Source organism: Carcharhinus amblyrhynchos, chromosome 10 (genome assembly GCF_965287045.1).
Source record: "Carcharhinus amblyrhynchos chromosome 10, sCarAmb.v2.hapA, whole genome shotgun sequence".
Classification (NCBI taxonomy): domain Eukaryota; kingdom Metazoa; phylum Chordata; class Chondrichthyes; order Carcharhiniformes; family Carcharhinidae; genus Carcharhinus; species Carcharhinus amblyrhynchos.
Window position 1 is genome coordinate 40,928,922 of NC_137333.1, and position 25,172 is coordinate 40,954,093.

At 40.3% G+C, this 25,172-nt stretch overlaps 1 protein-coding gene across 1 annotated transcript in view; it reads right to left on the reverse strand.

Moving 5' to 3' along the window:
- LOC145348875 (protein diaphanous homolog 3-like) overlaps nt 1-25,172 on the reverse strand; it is a 527,933-nt gene that overhangs the window by 228,490 nt on the left and 274,271 nt on the right. Inside the window, exons 18-19 of the mRNA XM_080196908.1 lie at nt 907-999; nt 710-804 (exon numbers count right to left, since the gene is read on the reverse strand). Of these exons, the coding sequence (XP_080053034.1) occupies nt 710-804; nt 907-999 (188 nt within the window). The remainder of the gene's footprint in view (nt 1-709; nt 805-906; nt 1,000-25,172) is intronic.

The window sequence follows — 25,172 nt, forward strand, 5'->3', positions numbered from 1 at the left end:
AGTTGATTTGAGTTTGACGACTTTAAGATTTCCTCTTGAAAAATATGACATTAATTCATAAAATATTGTTCAACATAATATTGCAATACATATATTGAGATAAAGAATCCTCAGGTAGATTCATGAAATTGTTTGGTTTCAGCTTAATTTATGTAATTGTTTTGAGGTTGCAGGAGTTATACTGCAATGTTATTGTTTTAATATTTATAACTGTTCAATATATAGTTCATACATGCACTCAGTGCTTTTAAAATAATTTCCAATATTTGTGCTTTTGCACCATTTTTAATAGGCTAAAAAATAATCATTGATAATGTGACACATTAATAACGGCTGATGTATATTTTCAATTGCCAAGTTACACCAATTTGATTCTTGAGTTAATACATTAGAACTTCTACTGTACAGAATTACTACAACTGTGACTAAATTAATAATAGTGTTAATTGCTAACAAACGTTTTTCAATTCTCTTAACAGAGCCAAATGCACATTAATTCAATAAAAATGTGCAGAGATGAAATCTGATTCTAGTATGGTTTCAAAAGTCAACCAATTTTTATAAAACCTGAAGGCTATAAAAGGTAATACTTTACATGGATGATCAGCTTCAGAATCAACTATGTCTTGAATAGCAATAAATTATGCTACCGAGGCAAAGTTGAGACTGAGTTCAGGAACTATTGAATAAAACTTTTTAAAAAAATTACCTGGACTATAGATTCAGTCAATTGTTCTTCATCTACTTCCAAAATAATTCTTTTGATCTCCTCATAAGGCATCCGAAAAGATCCAAGGAAGATAGCTACAGAAACGATTATTGGAAGTGTCAAAGATATGTACTTTATTATTTTGAAACGGTACTTAAATTATGAGATAATTTAAAATCATGCAGTCTCAGACTTACAAAGGTTCTGTGCTATCTTTGAGTCTAAAACTTTAAGCTCTTTAATTCTCTTCTTGATGTCTCTTTTCTCTTCATGTTCCTCATCTTTTTTGCCTGCAAGATACAGATTAGTGCATTTTTATATCAAAAAAAGAGTTTCACTATTTTCTGCTTGTACTGTACATTGCCAAATTACAAATGGGTTTATATTACGCTGATTATAGATGTTAACACATGTTTCAAAAGCACAGAAGTTACGATTCTCATATGCTACCCTTCGATCTGCAAATCGAGTTACTGGAAGGAGGAATAGCACATAAAAAAATTAATTACACTAATGAATAGTTATTTTGTATGATAAGAAAAATCAAATTATTACAAAATAGGATAAAATCATATCGTTAGGTAGAACTGGAAAAGGTAATAAAAAAATCTAGAATAAATAAAACACAAAATAGCATTAAAATGGGCAAATACTGGATCAAATACTGTAATGCAATAAACATTGAAGTACTCCAAGATGTTGTCAAAAATGTTTGTTAATTTTTCACAGGATGAGGACATCATTGGTAAGCCTGTCTCTAATTGCCCTTAATGTGGCAGTGCGCCATATTCCTGATCCATTGCAATCTAACTCGTGCTAATACACCAACAATGCTGTTAGGAATGGCATTCCAGGGTTTTGATCCATGACAATGAAGCAGTGATATAGTGCTAAGTCAGGATGATATATGATTTATTGGGGGGCTTGCAGATGGCAGGTGTTCCTATGCACCTTTCTGTCCTTGTTGTACTAAGTGGGTTTGAAAGGTGCTGTTGAAGAAGCCTTGAGAGTTACTGAAGTGCATCCTGCACGTGTGTATGAGGTGTCAATCAAGCAGGCTGCTTTGTCTTGGACAGTGTGAGCTTGTATCCATGCAGACAATTTTCCATCACACTCCTGATTTGTGCTTTGGACCTGTAAATGGATTATTGTGGGTCAGAATGACAGTTACTTGCTATAGAATTCCCAGTCTCTGACTTGCCTCTTGAACACATTCAATGTTTTGGCATCAATTTTCCTGCAGTAATGAATTCCACAAGTTCACCACTCTTTGGGTGAAGAAATGTCTCCTCATCTCCATCCTAAATGGTCTACCCCGAATCCTCAGACTGTGACCCCTGGTTCTGGACTCCCCCACCATCGGGAATATTCTCCCTGTCTAGTCCTGTTAGAATTTTATAAGTCTCTATGAGATCCCTCCTCATATGTCGAACTCCAGTGAAAACAACCTTAACCTCATCAATCTCTCCTCATACATCAGTCCCGCCATCCCAGGAATCAGCCACCCTCAAGAGCAAGAACATCCTTCCTCAGAAAAGGAGACCAAAACTGCACACAATATTCTAGATGTGGCCTCATCAAGACCTTGTATTATTGCAACAACACATCCCTGCTTCTGTACTTGAAACCTCTTGCAATGAATGCCAACATACCATTTGCTTTCTTTACTGCCTGCTACACCTGCATGCTTACCTTCAGTGACTGTGCACAAAGACAACCAGGTCCCATTGCACACTCCCCTCACCCAATTTACAGCCATTCAGGTAATATCCTGCCTTCTTGTTTTTGCTTCCAAGGTGAATAACCTCACATTTATCCAAATATATATAAATGTATCCAAATAACTTCACATTTATCGAATTTGGTATCATCTGCAAACTTTGATATGTTACATTTTGTTCCCTCATCCAAATCATTAATATATATTGTGAATAGCTAGGGTCCCAGCACTGATCCCCATGGCATCCCACTAGTTACTGCCTACCAATTTGAAAATTGCCCATTTATTCATATGCTTTGTTTCCTCTCTGCCAACCAGTTTTCTATTCATCTCAATACACCTCCCACAATCCCATACGTTTTAATCATTCATGATAATCTCTTGTGGGGCACTCAATCAAATGCTTTCTTAAAGTCCAAATATATCACATCTACTGGCTCCCCCTTGTCAACTCTACTAATTACATCGTCAAAGAATTCCAACTGATTTGTCAAGCATGATGTCCGTTTCATAAATCCCACGCTGACTCTGTCTGATCCTGCCACTGCTTTCTAAATGCTCTGCTATAAAGTCCTTGATCATGGACTTGAGAATTTTTCCCACTACCGGTGTTAAGCTTACTGGTCTATAATTCCCTGTTTTCTCTCTACCTCCCTTTTTGAATAGTGGAGTGACATTAGCTACCCCACAATCTGCAGGGACTGTTCCAGAATCTACAGAATTCTGGAAGATGATCACCAATGCATTCACTGTTTCTAGAGCCACTTCCTTAAGTGCTCTGGGATGTAGATTATCAGGCCCTGGGGATTTATCCGCCTTCAATGCCATCAATTTTCCCAGCACCATTGACCTACTAATATTGATCTCCCACAATTCTTCCCTCTCACAAAATCTTGCATTCACCAACATTTCTGGCATCTGATTTCTGTCTCCCTTTGTAAAGGCAGAACCAAAGTATGTATCCAGTTGCTCAGCCATTTCTTTGTCCCCTAATAAACATTCCCCGGTTTCTGTCTGTAGGGGACCTACATTTGTCCTCACCAACCTCTTTCTCTTCACGTATCGGTAGAAATTCTTAGTGTCAGTCTTTATGTTCCCTGCAAGCTTACTTTCGTACTGTATTTTCCCCTTCTTAATCAATCCCTTGGTCCTTTGTTGCTGAATACTAAACTGCTCCCAATCCTCAGACCTATTATTTATTGGCCAATCTATATGCTTCTTCCTTAGACTGGATTGTCACTCTAATTTCCTTTATAAGCCATGGATTGGCCCGCTTACCCATTTTGCTTTTGTGCCAGGCAGGAGTAAACTGTTGCTGCAGTTCCCCCATGCATTCCTTGAATGTTTGCCATTGCCTATCCACAATCATCTCTTTAAGTAACTCTCCCTAATCTATCAAGGCCAACTCATGCCTCATATCCTCATAGTTTCCTTTATTAAGATTCAGCACTCTAATCTCCGAATCAACTACTTCACTCTCTAGCTTGATAAAAATGTTATCATGTTATGGTCGCTCATCCTCAAGGGATCTCGTATAGCTAGATTGGCAATGATTCCCTTCTCATTACATAGTACCCAGTCTAAGATGGCTTGCTCTCGTGTTGGTTGCTCCACATATTGGTCAAGAAAACCATCTCGTACACACTCCAGGAATTCCTCCTCCAAGGCATTGTGGCTAACTTGATTTGCCCAATCAATGTGCAGATTAAAATCACCCATGATGACTGTTATTCCCTCATCACATGCATCTCTAATTTCATGTTTAATGCCATTCCCAACATCACCACTGCACTTTGGGGGTCTATATATGACACCCACTAATGTTTTTTGCCTCTTGATATTTCTTAACTCTACCCATACAGACTCCACGTTGTCAGAGCTAGTATCCTTTCTCACTATTATGCTCATTTCCTCTGTAACCAGCAGCGCCACTCCACCTCCTTTATGTCTGTCCTTCCTAAATATTGAATACTCTGGGACATTCAATTCCCATCCCTGGTCACCCTGCAGCTCCTTCTCCGTAATCCCAATTATATCGTACCTGTTTACATTTATCTGCAGGATTAACTCATCCACTTTATTGCAAATGCTCCACACATTAAGGCACAGAGCCTTTAAGCTTGTCTTTTTAACATTGTTCGCCTTGCTCCCAATATTTTTCTCTATAGTCTTGTTTGAATTTTGTCCTTGGTTTCTCTGCCTATCACTTCTCTTATTCCCTTTTCTACCTTTTGTTTTTGTCCTTGCTCCCTCCTTTTCTGATTCCTTACATAGGTTCTCATCCCTCTAGCAAATTAGTTTAAACCCTCCCCCAACACCTCTAGCAAACATCAGTCCCAGTCCTGCCCAGGTATAACCCGTCCAATTTGTACAGGTCCCACCACCCCTACAACTGGTCCCAATGCCCAGGAATCTGAAACCCTCCCACTGACACCAACTCTTCAGTCACATATTTATCCGATACAGTCTGTCATTTCTACTCTGACCAGCACGTGGCACCAGTAATGATCCTGAGATCACTAACTGTGAGGTCCGATTTCTTAACTTTTTTCCTAGCTCTCTGTATTCTGCTTTTAGGCCTCATCTCTTTTTTTTAACCAATGTTGTTTGTACCAATGTGCACCATGACCACTGGCTGTTCACCCTCCCCCTCCAGAATGTCCTGTAACTGCTCCAAGATATCCTTGACCCGAGCACCAGGGAGGCAACGTACCATCCTGCAGTCTCATTTGCGGCCACAGAAACACCTGTCTATTCCCCTTATAACTGAATCCCCTATAACTATTGCACTGGCACACTTTTTACCCATCTCCTCTGCAGCAGAACCAACCATGGTGCAATGAGTTTGGCTGCTGCTGCTTTCCAGTGAGAGGTCATTCCCCTCAACAGTATCCAAAGCAGTATGTCTGTTTTGCAGGGGAATGGCCACAGGAGATTCATGTACTATCTGCCTATCTCTCTTGCACTGTCTGGTGGTCACCCGTTCCCTTCCCTGTGGAGTCTGAGCCTGCGGTGTGACTACCTCTCTATAAGTGCTATCCATGATACTCTCTGAAGAGGAAGGAAAGGAGGAGGAACGCAGTATTAATCGAGGACTCTACAGTGAGGGGGTCGGAAAGGTGATTTTGTGGAGACAGACGGGAAACTCGGATGGTAGTTTGCCTCCCTGGTGGATCCGGGAGTTTCTGGTCGCATCCCAGAAATCCTGAAGTGGGAGGGAGAGGAGCCAGACTCATGATACATATTGGTACCGCTGACATAGGTACAAAAAGGGAAAGGTTCATGAAAAGAGAATATAGGGAGTTAGGTAGACAGCTGAGAAGGAAGAACGCAAAGGTAGTAATCTCGGGATTGCTGCCTGTGCATCGAGACAGTGAGAACAGGAATGGAATGAGGTGGAGGATGAATGCGTGGCTGAGGGATTGGAGCAGGGGGCAGGGATTCAGGTTCCTGGATCATTGGGACCTCTTTAGGGGCAGGTGTGAACTGTACAAAAAGGACGGGTGGCACTTGAATTCCAGGGGGACCAACATCCTGGCGGGAGGGTTTGCTAAGGCTATTGGGGAGACTCTAATCTAGAATGGTTGGGGGTGGCGGGGGGGATTCAAAATGAAGTAACTGGGAGAGAGGAGGTTAGCTCGCAAATAGAGAGGGATTGTCGACAATGTAAGAGGGAGGATAAACAGGTGATGGGGAAGGGGAGCGCTCAGGCCGAAGATTTGAGATGTGTCTACTTTAACGCTAGGAGTGCTATGAGCAAAGTGGATGAGCTTAGAGCGGGGACCACTGCTTGGAAATCTGATGTGGCGGCCATTACAGAGACTTGGATGACTCAGGGACAGGACTGGATACTCCAAGTGCCGGGTTTCAGATGTTTCGGGAGGGACAGGGAAGGAGGCAAAAAGAGGTGGGGGAGTGGCACTGTAGATCAGGGATAGTGTCACGGCTGTAGAGAAGGTGGACGCCATGGAGGGATTGTCTACAGAGTCTCTGTGGATGGAAGTTTGGAGAAGGAAGGGGTCAATAACTTTACTGGGTGTTTTCTATAGGCCGCCCATTAGTAACAGGGATGTTGAGGAGCAGATAGGGAAACAGATCCTGCAGAGATGTAATAATAACAGAGTTGTCGTGATGGGAGACTTTAATTTCCTAAATATCGATTGGAATATCCCTAGGGTAAGGGGTTTGAATGGGGAGGAGTTTGTTAGATGTGTTCAGGAGGGTTTCCTGACACAATATGCGGATAAGCCTACAAGAGGAAAGGCTGTACTTGATCTGGTAATGGGTAATGAACCTGGACAGGTGTCGGATCTCTCAGTGGGAAAGCATTTTGGGGATAGTGGTCATACACTAGCACTGGAGAGAGATAGGATCAGGCAAGCTAGGAAGGTATTTATCTGGAGTAAGGGGAAATATGAAGCCATCAGGCAGGAAATTAGAGGCATACGTTGGAAAGAGGTTTTCTTGGGGAAATGTACCGAAGATGGCAGATTTAAGGAATGTTTGTCTAGAGTTCTCCACAACAACGTTCTGATGAGACAGGGGAGTTTTGGTAGGTTACAGGAACCGTGGTGCACGAAAGTTGTAATGAATCTAGTCAGAAAGAAAAGAGAAGCGTACAAAAGGTTCAGGGAGCTAGGTAATGTTAGGGATCTAGAGGCGTAGACAGCTTGTAGGAAGGAACTTAAGAAGGAAATTAGGAAAGCCAGAAGGGGTCATGAGAAGGTCTTGGCAGGTAAGATTAAGGAGAACCCTAAGATGTTCTACAAGTATGTGAAGGAATAGAACCGATAAAATGTGACGGTGGGAAAGTTTGTATAGAACCGATAGAAATAGTAGAGGTGCTCAATGATACTTTACTTCAGTAAACACAGTGGAAAAGGATATTGGTGGTTGCAATGCACGCTTGCGGCAGACTGAAAACCTTGAGTATGTGGACATTAAGAAAGAGATGTTTTAGAGCTTTTGAACAGCATCAAAATAGATAAGCCGTTGGGACCAGATGGGATGTATCCCAGGTTACTGTGGGAGGCGAGGGAAGAGATTGCAGAGCCTCTGGCAATGATCCTTGCGTCATTGATGGAAATGGGAGAGGTTCCGGAGGATTGCGGATGTGGTTCCTATATTCAAGAAAGGGTATAGAGAGAGCCCAGGAAATTATCAACTGGTGAGTCTAACCTCCGTGGTTGGTAAATTGATGGAGAAGATCCTGAGAAACAGGATTTATGAACATTTAGAGAAGTATAGTATGATCAAAAGTAGCCAGCACGGCTTTGTCAAAGGCAGATCGTGCCTTACGAGCCTGGTTGAGTTTTTTGAAGATGTGACTAAACACATTGATGAAGGAAGAGTGGTAGATGTGATTTATATGGACTTCAGCAAGGCGTTCGATAAGATCCCCCATGTAAGACTTATTGAGAAAGTGAGGGGGCATGGGATCCAAGAGGGCGTTGCTTTGTGGATCCAGAACTGGTTTGCCCGCAGAAGGCAGAGTGGTTGTAGATGGGTCTTTTTCTGCATGGAGGTCAGTCACCAGTGGAGTGCCCCAGGGATCTGTTCTGGGGCCCTTGCTGTTTGTGATTTTTATAAATGACCTGGATGAGGAAGTGAAGGGATGGGTTGGGTTGGTAAGTTTGTCGATGACACGGAGGTTGGAGGTGTTGTGCATAGTTTGGAGGGATGTCAGAAGTTGCAGCGTGACATAGATAGGGTGCAAGACTGGGCGGAGAAGTAGCAGACGGACTTCAACCCGGATAAGTGGGCGGTGGTTCATTTTGGCAGGTCAAATGGGATGAAGGAATATAATATTAAGGATAAGACTCTTAGCAGTGTGGAAGATCAGAAGGATCTTGGGGTCTGGCTTCATAGGACTCTCAAATCGGCTTTGCAGGTAGAAGATGTGGTTAAGAAGGCATATGGTGTACTGGCCTTCATCAATCAAGGAACTGAGTTTAGGAGCTGGGAGATAATGCTGCAACTGTATAAGACCCTGGTCAGACCCCACTTGGAGAACTGTGCTTTCTGGTCGCCTCATTACAGGTAGGATGTGGAAGCCATTGAAAGGGTGAAGAGGAGATTTACAAGGATGTTGCCTGGATTGGGTGGCATGCCTTATGAGGGTAGGTTGAGGGAGCTCGGTCTTTTCTCCTTGGAGAGATGAAGGATAAGAGGTGACCTGATAGAGGTGTATAAGATGTTGAGAGGTATTGTTCAGGTGGATTCTCAGAGGCTTTTTCCTAGGGCTGAAATGGCTGCCACAAGAGGACACAGGTTTAGCGTGCCGGGGAGTAGGTACAGAGGAGACGTCAGGGGTAAGTTTTTCACTCAGAGGGTGGTGGGTGAGTGGAATTGGCTGCCAGCAGTGGTGGTGGAAGCATATTCGATTGGGTCTTTTACAAGACTTCTAGATGAGTACATGGGACTTAGTAGGATAGAGGGTTATAGGTAAGCCTAGCAGGCAGAGATAAAATCGGTGCAACTTGTGGGCCGAAGGGCCTGTTTGTGCTGTAGTTTTTTCTATGTTCTATGTTCTAAATATTGCACTTGCATCTGACTTGAATGTTTTTTTACAATCTAATTGATTTCTCTTATCACTTCCCATGCAAAGAAAACTTCATGTTTTAAACTTCTACTGCATTTAAATTCAACGTTGATAAAACAAACTTCTGCAGGCAACTTTACTACAAAACACAAATATTTTTCTTTCTTTTGGCATAGCCAAGAACACACTTCAGATATAAATGTTACTCTGTCCTTTAAATCAATGTTCAATTCTCCAGTCCATGGTGAGTCTTAGCAAACAAGAATTTACTTCTGTTATTTCCCATTCTCAGTCAAGGAACCTTTAATCTCAGAACTGTGTTTCAAATCAGGTTTATTTTCTCCCAGAGATTTTCACTTCAACACAAATCTTTTAACTCCTCATGAAATTGATCTTTCCAGACCAAACATGAGCTCTCACCCGTGTTCATGCATGGTGAATTCGAGCATCCAGACTCTCTTTCCCCCTGAATTCTGACAAGCTGACTTGTCCTTGTGTTTCAGGAATATCTTACAAACCTTTCCTCTCTCAAAGCCCAACTCCATGGAAACATGAATCACATGGGTCTTGTACCAGGTAAAAAGGTTGATTAATTATCCTTGAGGTCCAACTGTCTTTTATTTTAGAAGTAATGGACAATTTAAAAACATAAATCATTACAATCTGACATTTTCACAACTTTTCAGGGACTTGAGACTCTCAGCCTATCCATTGTTAACACACAACCTTCTGTTATTGATTGTCTTCATTGTGAACTCCTTGCATCTTATTCCCTGTAAAACAATCTGGGCTCACTTTAACCTCTATCAATCAAACCTCCCAGGCTCTCTGTGAAGGTGACCACCTTCATTTTACCTGAAGAGCAGTGTTCCAAAACATCACAATCTTATAAACTTCACAATTGTAAAACAGTCACAAAAGATGTCATTAGTGATTTTGATTACCATAAAGGCACATTTGGTGCTGTCGCAGGGCCAGGAACCTGGTTGGGGAGATTCATACATGGAGTTCTGGGAGATGGATGCAGATTTGAGAGCTATGTTCAAAGACTTTGGAGAGGGAAGAAGGATTGGAGGTAGTATGATAGATTTCAAGAACTGTGGGTCAAATGTTGATTTTTGGACGGAAGAACTGATGAGGACATGTAGATAAAAAAAAGGGCAGCATGGACAAGTTAGGCCGAAGGGCCTGTTTCCATGCTGTAAACCTTTATGACTCTATTAGTGGTGCTGTAGACATAGCTGCAAGTGTAGGGTATGGTTGCCAAATATACACACACTTTCCAAATATTACTGCCAGAAACCGGAATAAAAATCACAGAGGCATAAGAATGTTGGAGGTGGGATGGTCAAGAATCATCAAATCAGGAAGCAAAGGCTGGGATTTTCCAGTCCCGGAGCAGCTGGGCCCCAGTGGCGGGCATGCATGCCATTCAAAAGTCCACTTATTTTGGTAGGACTGGAAGATACTGCTGGTGGGAGGGCCTGGGAAATTCCAGCCAAAAAGTTTTTCTGTTTTCCAATTCAAGTAGAAAGGTATTTACTTAACAAGAGGCAGAAATCTCGGGAGGAGCACAATGACTCAGAAGTATCATAAAGCTTAATCTATCCAAAAGACTTAAATAGTTCCTTCTCGGAGGGTGTTGCTTCAACGTCTTCAGAGCAAACAGTAAAAGAAGCAATATACCTTAACATATGCAAGTATTTATGAAATGTAGAACAGAGGGGACATAGGCCCAAATCTTTCAATGTCACAGCACAGAAGGCTTCCAGCAGCCTGAGTTGGACGGTCAGCTGAGTAATGTGCAGCTCTTGAATAAGATGGTGAAAACGGGCAGAGTGACAATCTGACTGTGATTGCCACTCCATAGAAGTTCTTGCCCACAAGCCTTAGACATCTAATCGGGATATTTGCTTATTAGTATTTTCAATATCTGACAGTATTGCTCCCTATTATCTGCCAGAAAAATCCAAGACTAATAATGGCAGAATTACCTGCTCTAAACATGCCAGATCTAAAATTCAAAACAGTCCCAAACTAATTTGGCTGTCAGGGAAATAAAACTCTCTCTACCTTCGCAGATTTAAATGTTCAAATTAGCTTTAATTCATATATATTGCTAAAGAAAATACAAAATTAAACTAAATATATTGTAATACAAACAGGCTATTTAAAATTGTCCAGTTTTTAGCCAATGCTAAATATGTCCTCTGTTTAAAGTTTTCTTTTGTTCACATAAAATGAGAGAGACAAAGTACAAATTGCAGGCAGCTTTGTAACCTAATAATTTGTCTGTCTAGTAGAATAGAAGCAGTTCATTATTCTAATTACAGCAAAGTGAGGAGCATAGGTCTTTAAATAACCAACAGCTCTCTGCAAGCAAGTCAGTTGATCAAAGATAGAATGCTGGAGATTAAAGTTTTTTTTTAGCACTTTGAATGATTTCAACTGAAAGCATTTTGGTTGTGTTTTGAGAAGTTCAAATAAAAAATTGAAAGCACAATCTCTAATTGTGGCATTTATCAGATTAAACAGACCTGAAAAAAACAAGGCATAAAACAACAGTATTTTAATAGATCAGACATCCAAATATTGAGCAATTTCACATTTACGTACCACAAAGCCTCAAGAGAATTATTTAACTTTTCATTGCACACAGACTACACGATAAACCATGTATGTTTAGGAACAAAAGATTGGGCAGGACTTTCCCTCCAGGACAGGAAACAGAATTTGGGTCCATGTCCAGGTCCTACATCAGCTCTTGGTCTGTCTTTCATGGGGCACCATTTTAATTGCCCTGGAGATGGGTTTGGTGGCAAATTAGAGAAGGTAGCAACAGAGGTGAGGCCATTCAAATGTGGTTTCTATTTCACCAAATCACAGCAGCCATTACTGTAGCTGTCATTCCACTGCTATACTGTCTGTTTGAAAGAAAACACATTCTGAGAAACTTGGAAACTCTCAGGAAAAGCAGACACCTGGAACACGGACAGGGCAACTCCCTTCACTGATGCAAAGCTGGAGACTGTAAGGGAGAGGGAGGAGGTTCGATCCTTGGGAGTGGCAAGAAGATGCCACCTTCGAGACTAAGCGGGCGTTGTCTGAGCTGACATAGTCAGCAAGGGTGCACAGAAACTGGATGTAATGTCGGAAAATGATGAATGATCTGAAAGACTTAGGGAGGCTGAGTGCACTTCCCACCTCAGGACAGGCCTCTGGGTATTCACCCTCCAAATGTAACACCAACTGAGGAGCCTCAATGTACCTGCTACTCTTGAGCATGGGAGGAGTGCATGTACTATGCAGCAAAGAGTGAGACTTTAAAAGGCCGTGTTGTCTGTCCTGGTGCCAGGGTTTGGAACAGCTGCTCAGTGCTGGAGAGGAACTTGGAATCGGAGGGGGAGGGTCCTGTTGTTGTCGCCAATGTAGATACCAGCAACATCGGCAGGACAGAGACGGATCTTGAATAATTAGTATGAAGGCCTAAGCATCAAATTAAGCAACAGAACTGCAATGGCAATAATCTCCAGAATATGATCTGGCAGTGTACAAATTGGCTCAAAAACTGGTGTGGGAGAAGTGAGTATGGGTGTGTGAGGCACTGGCGAAAGTTGGGGGGTGGGGGGGGTTGTACCATTGGTATGGACTACACAGGAATCAAATTGGGATCAATATTCAAATTTCATAACTACAGACACAGAGAGGGTCTTAAACTAATTAAATGGGACAAGGGATCAAATTTGGGAAGATGTGGGGGGAGACTCTCCCATCCTGTTGCCAGGAGAATCTTGTGGCAGTCCATATACAGGATTCGTGTATGCATTTCCACCGGGATAGTGCTTCCCAGCGCCAGATCTCCAGTGGTGACTGTTCTGCACTAGAAATCGGCAGGGAGACGCAGAAATAATCATTTCCGTATCATTTAAATGAGATTAGTAGGTCTGGGATTGAATACTTCAGGCCCGTTAGCCTCTCCCACCCCGCCAGAGTGTTTCACTCCAGTGGGATTACACAAGCTCCCACTTTTGGGGAACTAACGGCCTGACCCCACTGGAGTGAAAGAGTTGGGGGGGCAATCAGAGTTCTCTATGGGACAGCAAGAGGGCGATGACTCCTGCACATGTGCCCCAGCACTGCCCAAAGGGCAAAGTGCCAATGCCCAGGGGCACCTTGCCACTGCCCATGCTGCAGTGCAAAGGGGGCAGGGCCCAGGGGGCAATTGGTAGGCGTGGGGGGTCCCGCTGGCGGCGTTGTTGGGGTTGCAGAGCTGGCCAGCAATCAGTGAGGCTGTCAATAAGAGCCACTCGCGCACGCTGATCTCAGCACTGACAGATTGTTACACACGCAGTAGCCTGCTCAATGCACTGATTTCAGCCTCTCCAGTGAGAATAATCCCACTCCTGTAAATTAATGATATTCAAGTTAGTGCCCTGTGCAGTGCATGGAGTGTGGGAGATTCATATCTGAACTCCCTCTGAAAAAGCAAGCGTAAATTACTCCAATTTTCATGTGAATTCGACACATAGAATTTTTTGGGGAGAATTCCATCCATGCTGTATCAAAATGTGACAAAGTAATGAGAGGAAGGTATTAATAGGAGAAATGATAAACCATGACAGGACGGGACAGAATGCAAATTTAAGAGTAATTGAAAGTTATAAAAATAATAAAAGAACAAAACTTAAGGCTTTGTATCTGAATACACACAGCATTCGAAACAAAACATATGCACTGATAGCTCAAATAGAAATAAATAACCACAATCTGAAATCCAGTACAGAGACATTGCTACAAGATGGCATAGAATGGGGTCTGAACAGTGAAGGATACATGACATTTAGGAAAGGCAAGGAGCTTGGTAAAGGTGGTGAAGTGCCTCTGTTAATTAATTACATTATTAGCACAAAAGAGAGGGATCAACCAAGTTCAGGTACCAGAATCCAGGAGCAGTTTGTGTAGAGGTGAAGAATGATAGAAGCAAGAAGTCACTTGTGGGAGTGGTGTATAGGTCCGCTAAAAGTAACCATACAGTAAGACGGGATATAAAGGGAGAATTAGTGAGATCTTATTGGAAAGGAATAATCAGAAAGCAATAATCACCAACGACTTCCATCTACATATGGACTGCAAAGATCAGATGGGCAGAGAAAGCCTGGATTAGAAGTTCATAGAATGCTTTTGTGATAATTTCTCAGAACAACATGTTCTTCAGCTAGCCTGAGGCAAACTATACCAGGCCTATTATGGTGCAATGAAATAAATTTAATCAACAAACTCGTAGGAAAGGGACAATATGTAGCTGCAATCATAATATGATTGAATTTTAGATCAAGTTGGAGGGAGAGAGAAAAGTGAATTCAAGCCTAGGTATAAATGAATGTTCAGAAGGATAGGAAGTTAGGAGAAGGTGGAGGAGTGGCTCTGTTCAGTTAAGGCAACATTAGCACAATAGAAGAGAATGACCCAAATTCAGTAAAACAGGATGTAGGAACGGTTTAGGCAGAGATTGGGAATAATAAAGGCAAGAAGACACTTGTGGGAATAATGTACAGGCCTCCATACTTAATCCCACAGTAGTAAAGAAGGAATAGTGGGGGCTTTTCAGAAGTGATTTTTACTGAAGATTTTAATCTACATATAGACTGGAAAAATTAGATGGACAAAGGTCACGTAGATGATTAAATCATAGAATATTTTCAGTGTAATTTCTTAGATCAGTACATTCTGGATCCAACCAGGGAGCAGACTATACATGACTTTGTATTATGCAATGAGATGAGGTTAATTAATGACCTCAAAGTGAAGATTTCCTTTAGCAACAGTGATGGCAATATGATTGAATTCAACACTCAGTTTGAAGGAGACAAGAGTGCAGCTAAAATTCATACTTGAAACTTAAATAAGAGCAATTATGAGGGCATGAAAGCAGAGCTAGTGAAAATGAACTGGCAGTTTAGGTTAAGGGATAGGCAATAGTGGTGCAGTGGTAGACACTTAGAGGGATATTTCAGAATATACAGAATAAGTACACTCATAGTATAGGACTAACTATTCATGGTTAACTAGAAAACTTAAAGATAGAATCAAACTTAAAGAAAAAGCATATAATTCCGCAGAGATGGGTGGCAGGTTGGAAGATTGGACAGATTATATTCAACAGTAATCAATGACTAAGGGCGGAAAAATAGAGCACGATAGAAAGCTAGCTAAAAATATGAAAACAGATAGAATTAGTTTCTATAAATATTTAAAGAAGAAAGTTAACAAAGAATGTGAAGACTTAATAATGAGAAATATGATGATGGCAGATGAATTGATGAAATATTTTGCACTGGTCTTCATGATAGAGGATATAAGTAACATCCAAGAAATAACTACAAGTCAGCAATTAGAAGTGAGATAGAAACTCAGGAAAATTACAGACACCAGAGACACGGTACTTTGCAATTTGTTAAAGTTGCAGGTTGACAAGCTCCCAGATCCTGATGGATTTCATTCCAGGACTTTAAAAGAAAAAGCTAGTGAGATAGTTGATGTGCTTGTTTTGATTTTCCAAAATTCAATGGATTCGCCAAAAGTTTAATTGAACTGAAGGAGGGAAAGAGACAGAAAGCAGGAAACGATTGTCCGGTTCACTTAGTATCTGTCGTAAGTAAAGTTTTAGAAGCTATTCAAGATGCCAGCAGGGCAGTTGGATACATTCAAGGTAATTAGGTAAAGTTAATGTCCAAAGTGTTTTATGGAGCCTGCCTAGATCATAAGTTTTGCACCTTGAATTTGGCTAGGATAAGCATGATATGTTTCGCTTCAGGTATGATTCAAATGACCCACTAGGGACCTTTTATTAAACAAAGCTATTTAAAAATATAGTTCAAATGTATAGTAAGAAAATTAGCAATAACATATCAATTTCAAACAAAAGCAAAACAACCATGATAACGTATAACCCTTAACAAAGATATCAAAGACATACTAATCAAACCAAGTCCACAAACAGAAATCACTTCCACAGCTTTAACACAGCAATAACGAATGCTCAAATGATACTGGAACTGAGCCCTTTGGATGAATGCTGCAGTTTTTCTGATACATTCAGAACAGTTTGAGATCAAAACAGCTTCCCAGAACCTCAGGGAGAGATTCTGGTCAAGCCACCAACAGCAGATTCTCAACTCGAGGAAGGCTTTCAGCTAACCAGCAAAATTTCACAAAACCAGGGAGAGGGGGAGAGAGAGAGAGACACTTCTTTCCAGCTTGATGTCCCTTCTAAATACTAAAACCTGCTGCTCAGGACTGAAAATGAAAGAGCTCCTGTCACCTGACCTGCAAACATTCTTCCTCCTAACAATGCAGCATCATAAAACTAATTCCCAAAGTAAAAATAAACATTCCCCATTGAATCCACTGAAGGTATAATAAAAGGACTCCTAGTGGACAACCCAGTGCCACAATGAGAGCTGAGAACTACAGAGAACATGATTTTAAAAAAAGCTCATCAGAGGTGGGGCTTCATTATTTTTTTACAATTTATATAAATGACTTGAATGAAAGGAGCACTGGGGGAGTGGGAGGTGTGTATATGTTTGGCTCAGATCTAGTCTCAATATCCTCAGTCGCCATCATCCTCACACACCAACACATATGATTACCTACTCTCAAAGTAGGCAGCATGGTAGCACAATGGTTAGCACTGCTGTTTCACAGCTCCAGGGACTTGGGTTTGATTCCTGGCTTGGGTCACTGTCTGTGTGGAGTTTGCACATTCTCCTCATGTCTGCATGGGTTTCCTTCAGGTGCTCCGGTTTCCTCCCACAGTTCAAAGATGTGCGGGTTAGGTTGATTGGACATGCTGAATTGCCCCTTCGTGTTCTGAGATGTGTAGGTTAGAGGGATTAGCAGGTAAATATGTAGGGATATGGGGGTAGAGAATGGGTGGGATTGTGGTCGGTGCAGACTTGATGGGCCAAATGCCTCTTTCTGCACTGTAGGGTTTCTATGACTCTATGACTCAAAGTGGGTGAGGGTGAGTGAGTAAATACCCTGAGACTAGGAATGAGTGGAAATTGACTCATCCACCCGCTTACACTCTTGAGGTCATTTTTATTGATTACCTTTTGATTAAATTATCAATTTATTGATCTGACATTGCTTTATTTTTGCTCTGAAAGTGGTTTTTTTCCTATATTTTGGAAATTCAAATACCTTACCAAGATCTGCTCATCAGCTCCTTATAGGATCATAGAATAGAATCCTGACAGTGCAGAATGAGGCCATTCAGCCCATCAAGTCTGCTCTGACTCTCCAACAGAGTATCTTAACCAACCCTATCCCCGTAACGCTACATGTTTACCCTGTGAATGAGAGAAAAATGAAAATGCGCATTCACATTTCCAAAGAAGAGTCATATTGGACTTGAAATGTTAATTCTGTTTCACTCTCCACAGATACTTCCACACTGGCTGAGTTTTTCCAGCATTTTCTGCTTTTATTACATCATATAATGTACTGGAATACAAGGATTAAATGGGAAATACAGCCCAGAAACAAGCTATTCAGCTGAACTAGTCCATGCCGATGTTTATGTTAAATTGGCCTCCTTGCATCTTTCCTCACCTATATCTATCATCATAACCTTCACTTCAATTCTCTCATTTGCTTGTCAAGGATTTGCTAAATGCATTTATACTATTTACTTCAACCACTCCCTGTGGTGGCAAGTTGTACATTCTCACCATTTTTTGGGTAAAGACGTTCCTTCTGAATTCTCTGTTGGACTTCATGGTGATTTCCTTATATTGGCCAATTTTAGTTATGCTCTTTATGCTGCCTCCGCTTCCATTCTATCAAAATCTTTCCTTATAAAACACTAATGGGACAGTAACAATGTAAATGGCAACGTGAAGAGAAACTCCTGAAATATAAGAGAATTTTTGCAATTCTTGCATTTCCAGTCTAATGAGGAAGGAAACAGTACAGCATTGAGTTATGGGTAATTAAAAAGAGCAAGCATGTTTCTGTGGGAAAGTATTTGGGGAACACTGGTCATCATATAAGGTTTAAAATGATTATAGAAAGGGACAAAGTACAAGCAAGGATTAAAATATTTAACAGAAGGAAGGCTAACTTCAATTAATCAGTTGAGAATGGATCCAGCCCAAGGGGCTGGAATAAAAAATATTGTGGACAAAACAGTAATCAAACAATGAGAGGACTTCAGAGAGGAGATGCTTCAGATGCAAAGTAGAGACATTCATATGAGAGGGAAAAGAGTGGCTTTCAAAACTCAAGCTTACTGGGTGACCAAAGATATAGAGGTTAAAATGAGATGGAGAAAAGAAAGTTAGAACAATTATAAAGTTCATAATACCGCACAGGACAAAGCTAAAAGATCTTAAAAATGGATTAAGAGGACAAAAGAGAGATTTTAACAAATCAGTTAACTAACCAGTTTAAATTGGAATGTATTTTTTTCACTCATAGTCAAATTAGTAGCAAAAGGGTAGTCGAAGGAAGAGTCGTGCCAAACAGGGACCAAAAAGGAGATTTTCTGATGACAATAAAGGCATTAGTAGGCATTTTGCATTTGTCTTCAATAGAGAATATTTCCAAAGTAACAAAGTTGAGGAGGCAGTAATGATAAATAAAGAGGAGTCTCTTCAAAGGTTAGCAGTTCCTAAAGAAAAGAACGGATTATTAAGAAAAGTTACCTTGGAAATCATGCTCACAATTTTCTAATCCTCCTTGGGTATGTAAATGGTGGCAGAGAAATTGGGGATTGCAAATGCTACACCCCTGTAACAAAATAGGGAGAGAGAGAGAGAGGAAAAGAAACAGCCATTGCAGGTCAGCCTAATGCAGTGGTGAGGAAACTTTTGGAAGCAGTATATCAGATATTCCCCTTTGAGACAGGAGTGAGAAGTTGTGATCTTGCCTTCTGCTCATCAGCAACCGTGCTATGGTAAATTGGCATGGACACACTGGAGTTGGGCCACTGCCTCCCAAAGCAAGCCTGAGGAGGAAATACAGGCAGCTGGATTCTAAGCTTGCTTGACATTGGCCAGTTCTGCAGGTAACACCTACAGATTTCCAAAATCCTTCCATATCCATATGGTCCTGCCATATGGTCATGCTGCCTCCATACTTTCCTCACAGCCCATTCATAGCCCTCTAATTCATCCCATTCCACTATGCATATAACTCAAGAGCCCTATAATAAGAGTTTTTAACTAGCTCACATAATTACCCAAATAATCACAAAAAGAAACTATTATTCTCTTTGGAGCTCATGAACCTCACAACTAAATAAGGTCACATTTCCCTTGTCAGCTGTGTCAACAACCACTGCTGCACTGAATGTATTAATATGTGTAGAGCTAAGCCAAACTTCATAATGAGATTCCAATGCATAGCCATGTCTATAAAACCTTCAGTCTGATAATTCAGCTATCTGTTCAAGCTTCAAAGCAGTGGAACAGATGCCTAAACTGTCACGCAATGGAAATAATAAATTACAAGAGACAACTGATGAAATCATATTTGAATTTCAACATTTTTCAATGCAGAAGAGCGATACATTCAATGGATAATGCACTTCAACACTTATGAAAACATTTCCACTTTTACAATGCTGGTCAATTTAATGGTCATTTACTTTCTAAGAACAAAGTTCTATCATTAATAACTGCATCAAAACATATTTAACATAGCATGTGTAATCTCATCATGACATGTGAATTTAGCAACATCTTTTTCTGATATGAAGTTGATAACGCCTTTTGGACTTAGCTATCAAAAAGTTCCAGATTCTAGAACAAGTTGCCCTCATAGTTTAAGATACCTCTCTCAGCTCACTTAAATCACTTTAAGAAGCCAGAAGCCAGCCCACATTCATCGAAATTCTGAGGTTTCTGAAATACTCACCTCTGCAATGGGGTCAGCAATATTGGGTAATATATGTAAGTAGGCTTAGGCCTACACCCTTATCCTGCACGCTTCAAAATTATCTCCCATTGTCTTGCTTACATTCCAATTTTCACATCCATATAGTAATATTGACCGGGTCTAACATATAATAATCTTATTCCCACAGAGATGTTCTTATTTCTAAAGAAGTCTGAAATTTTTATGAAGGTTTGTTTTGCAAACATTACATGCTTTCTGACAGCATGATCACTTTTTCCATCAGATGTTACCAGTCTACCCAAGTACGAAAAAGTTCAACTTGTTTTAATTCTCTTGATTCCACTGTTATCTAGATGTGTAATCCTTTTCTTTGACACTACCATGTATAACTACTGTTCTACTTCATTTTAATGATATTCCGTATTATTTACAAGAAGTCTTTGTAGATGTTCCTGTGTATTTGTCATAATTGCTGTTTCATCTACATACCTCTGATTATTTATATTCTGTCCACCTACTGAAATTAACACAACTCAAAATATGACTTACAATCACTTCACTGTAAAGATTGAAACAATTTGGATATGGAACACCCTGAGCTCTTTCTATAGATATCCATTTACAGTCTATTCTGACTGCTGCCGTTTGGTCTAAGAAAACGTTCTGGTTCATGACAAATAATTTTGAATGCAAGTCAGATTGCTTTTCTTGAGTTTCTCTTAAGCTGGAGGAATTAACTTTGTAGAACCTTTTCTCACATGATTAAATGAATTGGTTGAAAGCTATGATTAGCAGATAATATTTGGTCTATACTAAATAGTAACCAATATTACAGTACCCTCATAATTCCTGAAATAAAGGAGGGGCTGGGGTGGATGATCAGAAATGTGTATGTTGTAAATTTGTGCCAACTAAAGGATGGATATCCTAATATTTGCACCAGTATCATTCTTTACAGTATTTTAATTGGATTTCACACATCCTGAATCAATATTCCTCCAAGTGTTAGGCTCTGAATAAGCAAGTCAATAGATTTGTGAAAGGAATGGCCAATAAAGCAAGCAGTTTATGCAAGAAGCATAAAATCATTGAGAAGTGGGCGTCTGTTAACTGAATGGTTTGCCCATCCCTCCATAACACAATATGCGGTCTGATTGGTTAATGAGAGTGATTGTTATCCCTGCTGCAACCATTGTAACACATTGAAAAGTATACATCTGGATTACTCCTTTGTTACAATAAGTTTTCATCAGTCCTTATTTGGTCATAAAATGCAAAATATCACAAAGCAGCTTCAGAACTGCAATTAGGAAAACATGCATGGGTTTCAGATTGGCCTTCCATTTTGAGTTGCAAATGTGAATAATTTTGATACCACAGATAACCAAAAGCTGATAATTATAAAGTAATATGGAAAACTTTGGAAAATTTCTTGGGTTTTTTAATGCAAACGTGGGAGGCTTATTACTGATTTTGCTAAAAGAAATTATGAGCTAACAAAGTACTATTGCTATGGTAAAATTTCAGCAAACTGGTAACGAGGTACTAATGGAATGATTATGTTGGGACTTGCATATCCAAACAACAAATTCTCTCAACCAAATGACAGCCATTATGCTTTAGCATAGGATAAACAAAGTCATGAGGTCAGGTTTATCTATAACATTAGTTTTAATTTTCTAGCAAAATAACAACAATGTAGCTGTCTAATACTTCAATCCTGGATTAGTACCTAACAAACAAAGCTGATTGAAACACCGCACAGCTAAAACTTAAAGAATAGTGTTTCCAGGAGCAGGCTATAATCAAACATTCCTCCTCATTTACCAGATACCAACAAAGGAATGAAATTATCTTAATGCTCTGTGAACTGCTATTCTGATTGGTGACTTAAAATGCTAAACAAAGTTTGGTTTGGGAAAAGAATGTCAAACAAAATACCATTTGATCATCTCCTGAAGCAATGCTAATCATTAAGCCAAGCTGCAGTTATTGGCAGTCATCCAGTAGAGGAGTTGTCCCTCATGATGAAGGCGAGACAATTAGAGCATTTTTACAATTTTTCTACTTCCCTTCAGCAGGTGCCTTCATCATGCAGTGGCCCCTCTTTCTTTTACCTGCATCCTACTAGCCCTTCACAGAGTGGCACAGTGGTCAGCACTGCTTCCTCACAGTGTCAGGGATCTACGTTCGATTCCTGGTTTGGGTCACTGTCTGTGCAGAGCCTGCATGTTCTCCCCGTGCCTGTATGGGTTTCCTCCAGGTGCTCCAGTTTCCTCCCACAGCACGAAAGATGTGCTAGTTAGGTGCATTGGCCATGCTAAATTTTCTCTCAGTGCTCCCAAACAGACACTGGAGTGAGGCAACTACAGGACTTCCACAGTAACTTTATTGCATTGTTAATATAAGCCTATTTGTGATATGAATAAATCAACTTCAAGAGTCTCTAGAATCCCTACAATGCAGAAAGAGGCCATCTGGCCCATTCAGTCTGTACCAAATTTCTGAAAGTGCATTCCACCCAGGCCCTTCCCTCCACCCTATTCCCTGTAACCCCGCACAGTTACCATGGCTAAACAACATGACCTATACATCTTTGGACTGACATCTTACCTGACATAATTGATTGGATGGCGAATGTGCTCTCTGACCATCCCCAAAAAATAATCAGATCAGTTATCCAACAGGACCCAGAAAATAACCCAATATCAGGGTTCTGGCCCTAAAAACAATAAATTAGCCTGTTGATTTGAGATTTGGAGATGTCATTAAAAAGATCACTGGCTCTCAGCACCACCATAGTATTGTAAGGGAAAGATTCAAACTGTCTCAGTCTAACTGGAAGATGTCATACTATCATGGGTGCATTTTTATATTGAAAACTCTTAACCTTTAGAATTTTCTTAGTAAGCAGGGAAGGAAGAGTCAATTCGGCCGACGGGTTATTAACTTAGGTTTGGCCTGCAGAAACAGTCAATTTCAGGATGGAAATGTGAGACTGAATTAAAGGCATTTATTGCACACTGATTCTCAGAGTTTGAGGGCTTTAGGAACTGAGAACAGAAAACAATGTAGTCAAACAGTTAGTTCAGAAAGGAAAACATCTGGGCTTTTATCTCTTTTAGTTCTAACAATGATACAGAGACAAAGGCAGGTTTTTAATTAATGGTAAAACTATTAGAGTAAAACTATTGAGAAGATAAGAAAGTACGGGAGCTATACCAATCTAAATTAACTGAACCAAAAAAAGAGCTTGTTAACAAAGGAGAACTGAAGTTGTTGATTTGGGTTTGTACTGTTATTTATATTTACTGCCCTAAGACACCAGGTTCAAAACTGCGACACATTTAAATCCACAATCAACTCTCCCCAGGTATGACTTTGAGCATGACCTTTTAATTGTCCACCTTTTAAGTCCTACTGTATACATGATACGCCCAATAAAACTATGACACTTGAGCTCAATTTTACAGAACATGATTGACAAATTTCTCCTAACGATATGTACACAGCACTCCCGATATCCTCTACCTGGTCACTCAACAAAGGGGCAGAACCAGTATTGTCTGTTTCCAAGTCCTACAGCAGTAGGTGGTCATGCAGCTTTTTCAGGACGATCACTCGTGCCACTTCACTGCTGAAATTTTAAACACCAGGAATTATAGGACCATTCCCACATGATGCTTTTTCGAAAAAAGAAAGATTTTTCTTGCTTTTGTTTTCTTTGTCCATCTGGTCATTTCCTCATTTCGTAATGATCTCAAATTTAGTTTTCCTTTTTAATTTTACGACCTCCTTTTCTCCCTTATTTCCTTCAAGCTTTCTTTTGACTTTCCTTATTTGGTTTTTTTTGGCCTTTCCCAGAATTAGGAAGAAATTGAACAGAGTGAAACCAATGCTTTGACATTTGGATGATGTGGAGATGCCGGCGTTAGACTGGGGTGGACACAATAAGAAGTCTCACAACACCAGGTTAAAGTCTAACAGGCTTATTTGGAATCACGAGCTTTCGGGGCACTGCTCCTTCATCAGGTGAGTCATTTGGAGGCAGAGATTGATTAACTAGAAAAGTGTGTGGTTCCCAGGAACAAAGCTGAGGAGCAGCAGCCAATGTCCAGGTTAAGACTGAGCTGAAAGTGTACGTTTGTGGAAATTCCAGGCACAGTGTGGGTCAGGAATGCAGGATTGACCTTGGTAAACAATTTAGACCACTAGCACAAGATTTACTAGCTGCGGTCTCCCCAGAGATAAATAACATTGCTCAAATTACTGACAAGAAGGAACCACTGAATAAATATTCAATGGATAGATTCAACTGCTTAGAGAATTGGTAACTGTATTTGACATTATTCATTTCAAGTACTACAATTAAAGTCTTAGTGTGAAAAAATCTAAGCTGTGTAATCTATTATATAAATATGAATGATACATGCACAAATCGTAGATATTGTGTTGAACTATGAATTCTTCCGAGTGGATCAAATATCAGTGGGACAGCATTTAGGGGACAGTGACCTTTGTAAAAGGTTTAGGTTGGCTATAGAAAAGGACAAGCAGCAATCCAGAACAGGGATAATTCATTGGGGAAAAATTAACTTTGATGGGATAAGAATGCACCTGAGTGGGCAGAAAAGATGGTGGCTGAACAATGGGCCACCTTCAAAGAAAAAGTGTTGCAGGCAAACTGAAGATATATTTCCTTGAAGGGGAAAAGTTGGACAACTAAATCTAGGGTACCTTGGATGGTGAAAGAGATAAAGATGAAAAGGAAGATGAGTGCATACGACAGATGCCATGCAGAACTTGCAATAGAGAATCAGGCTGAATATAAAAGAACCAGAAGGGAAATGTAAAGAAAACTAAGAAAGGAGAGAACATGAAAAGAGACTAAAGTTGACATAAAAGGGAATCCCAAGATCTTCAGTAAGAATAATAAATAAAGGAAAAAATAAAGTAAAAGGAAGAGTAGGGCCAATTAGGGATTAAAAAATGAGGCTTGTACGTGGAGGCATGAGAAATAGCAGAGATATTAATTGAGTACTTGGCATCTGTCTTTAAAGGAAGATGATACTCAAGCATAGAGGAGAGTAACTAGTACATTGAAGAATTTACAATTGAGGAGGAGGGGATGTTAGAAAGGCTATCTTTATTTAAAACTAATAAGTTACCAGCACCAAATGAGATGCATTCAAGTGTTCCGAGGGAAATGACAATGGTAAATGCAAAGACAGTACTGGTGATCTTCCAGTCTTCCTTCGGCACAGGCTAGTGTCAGAGGATTGGAGAAATAGAAATGT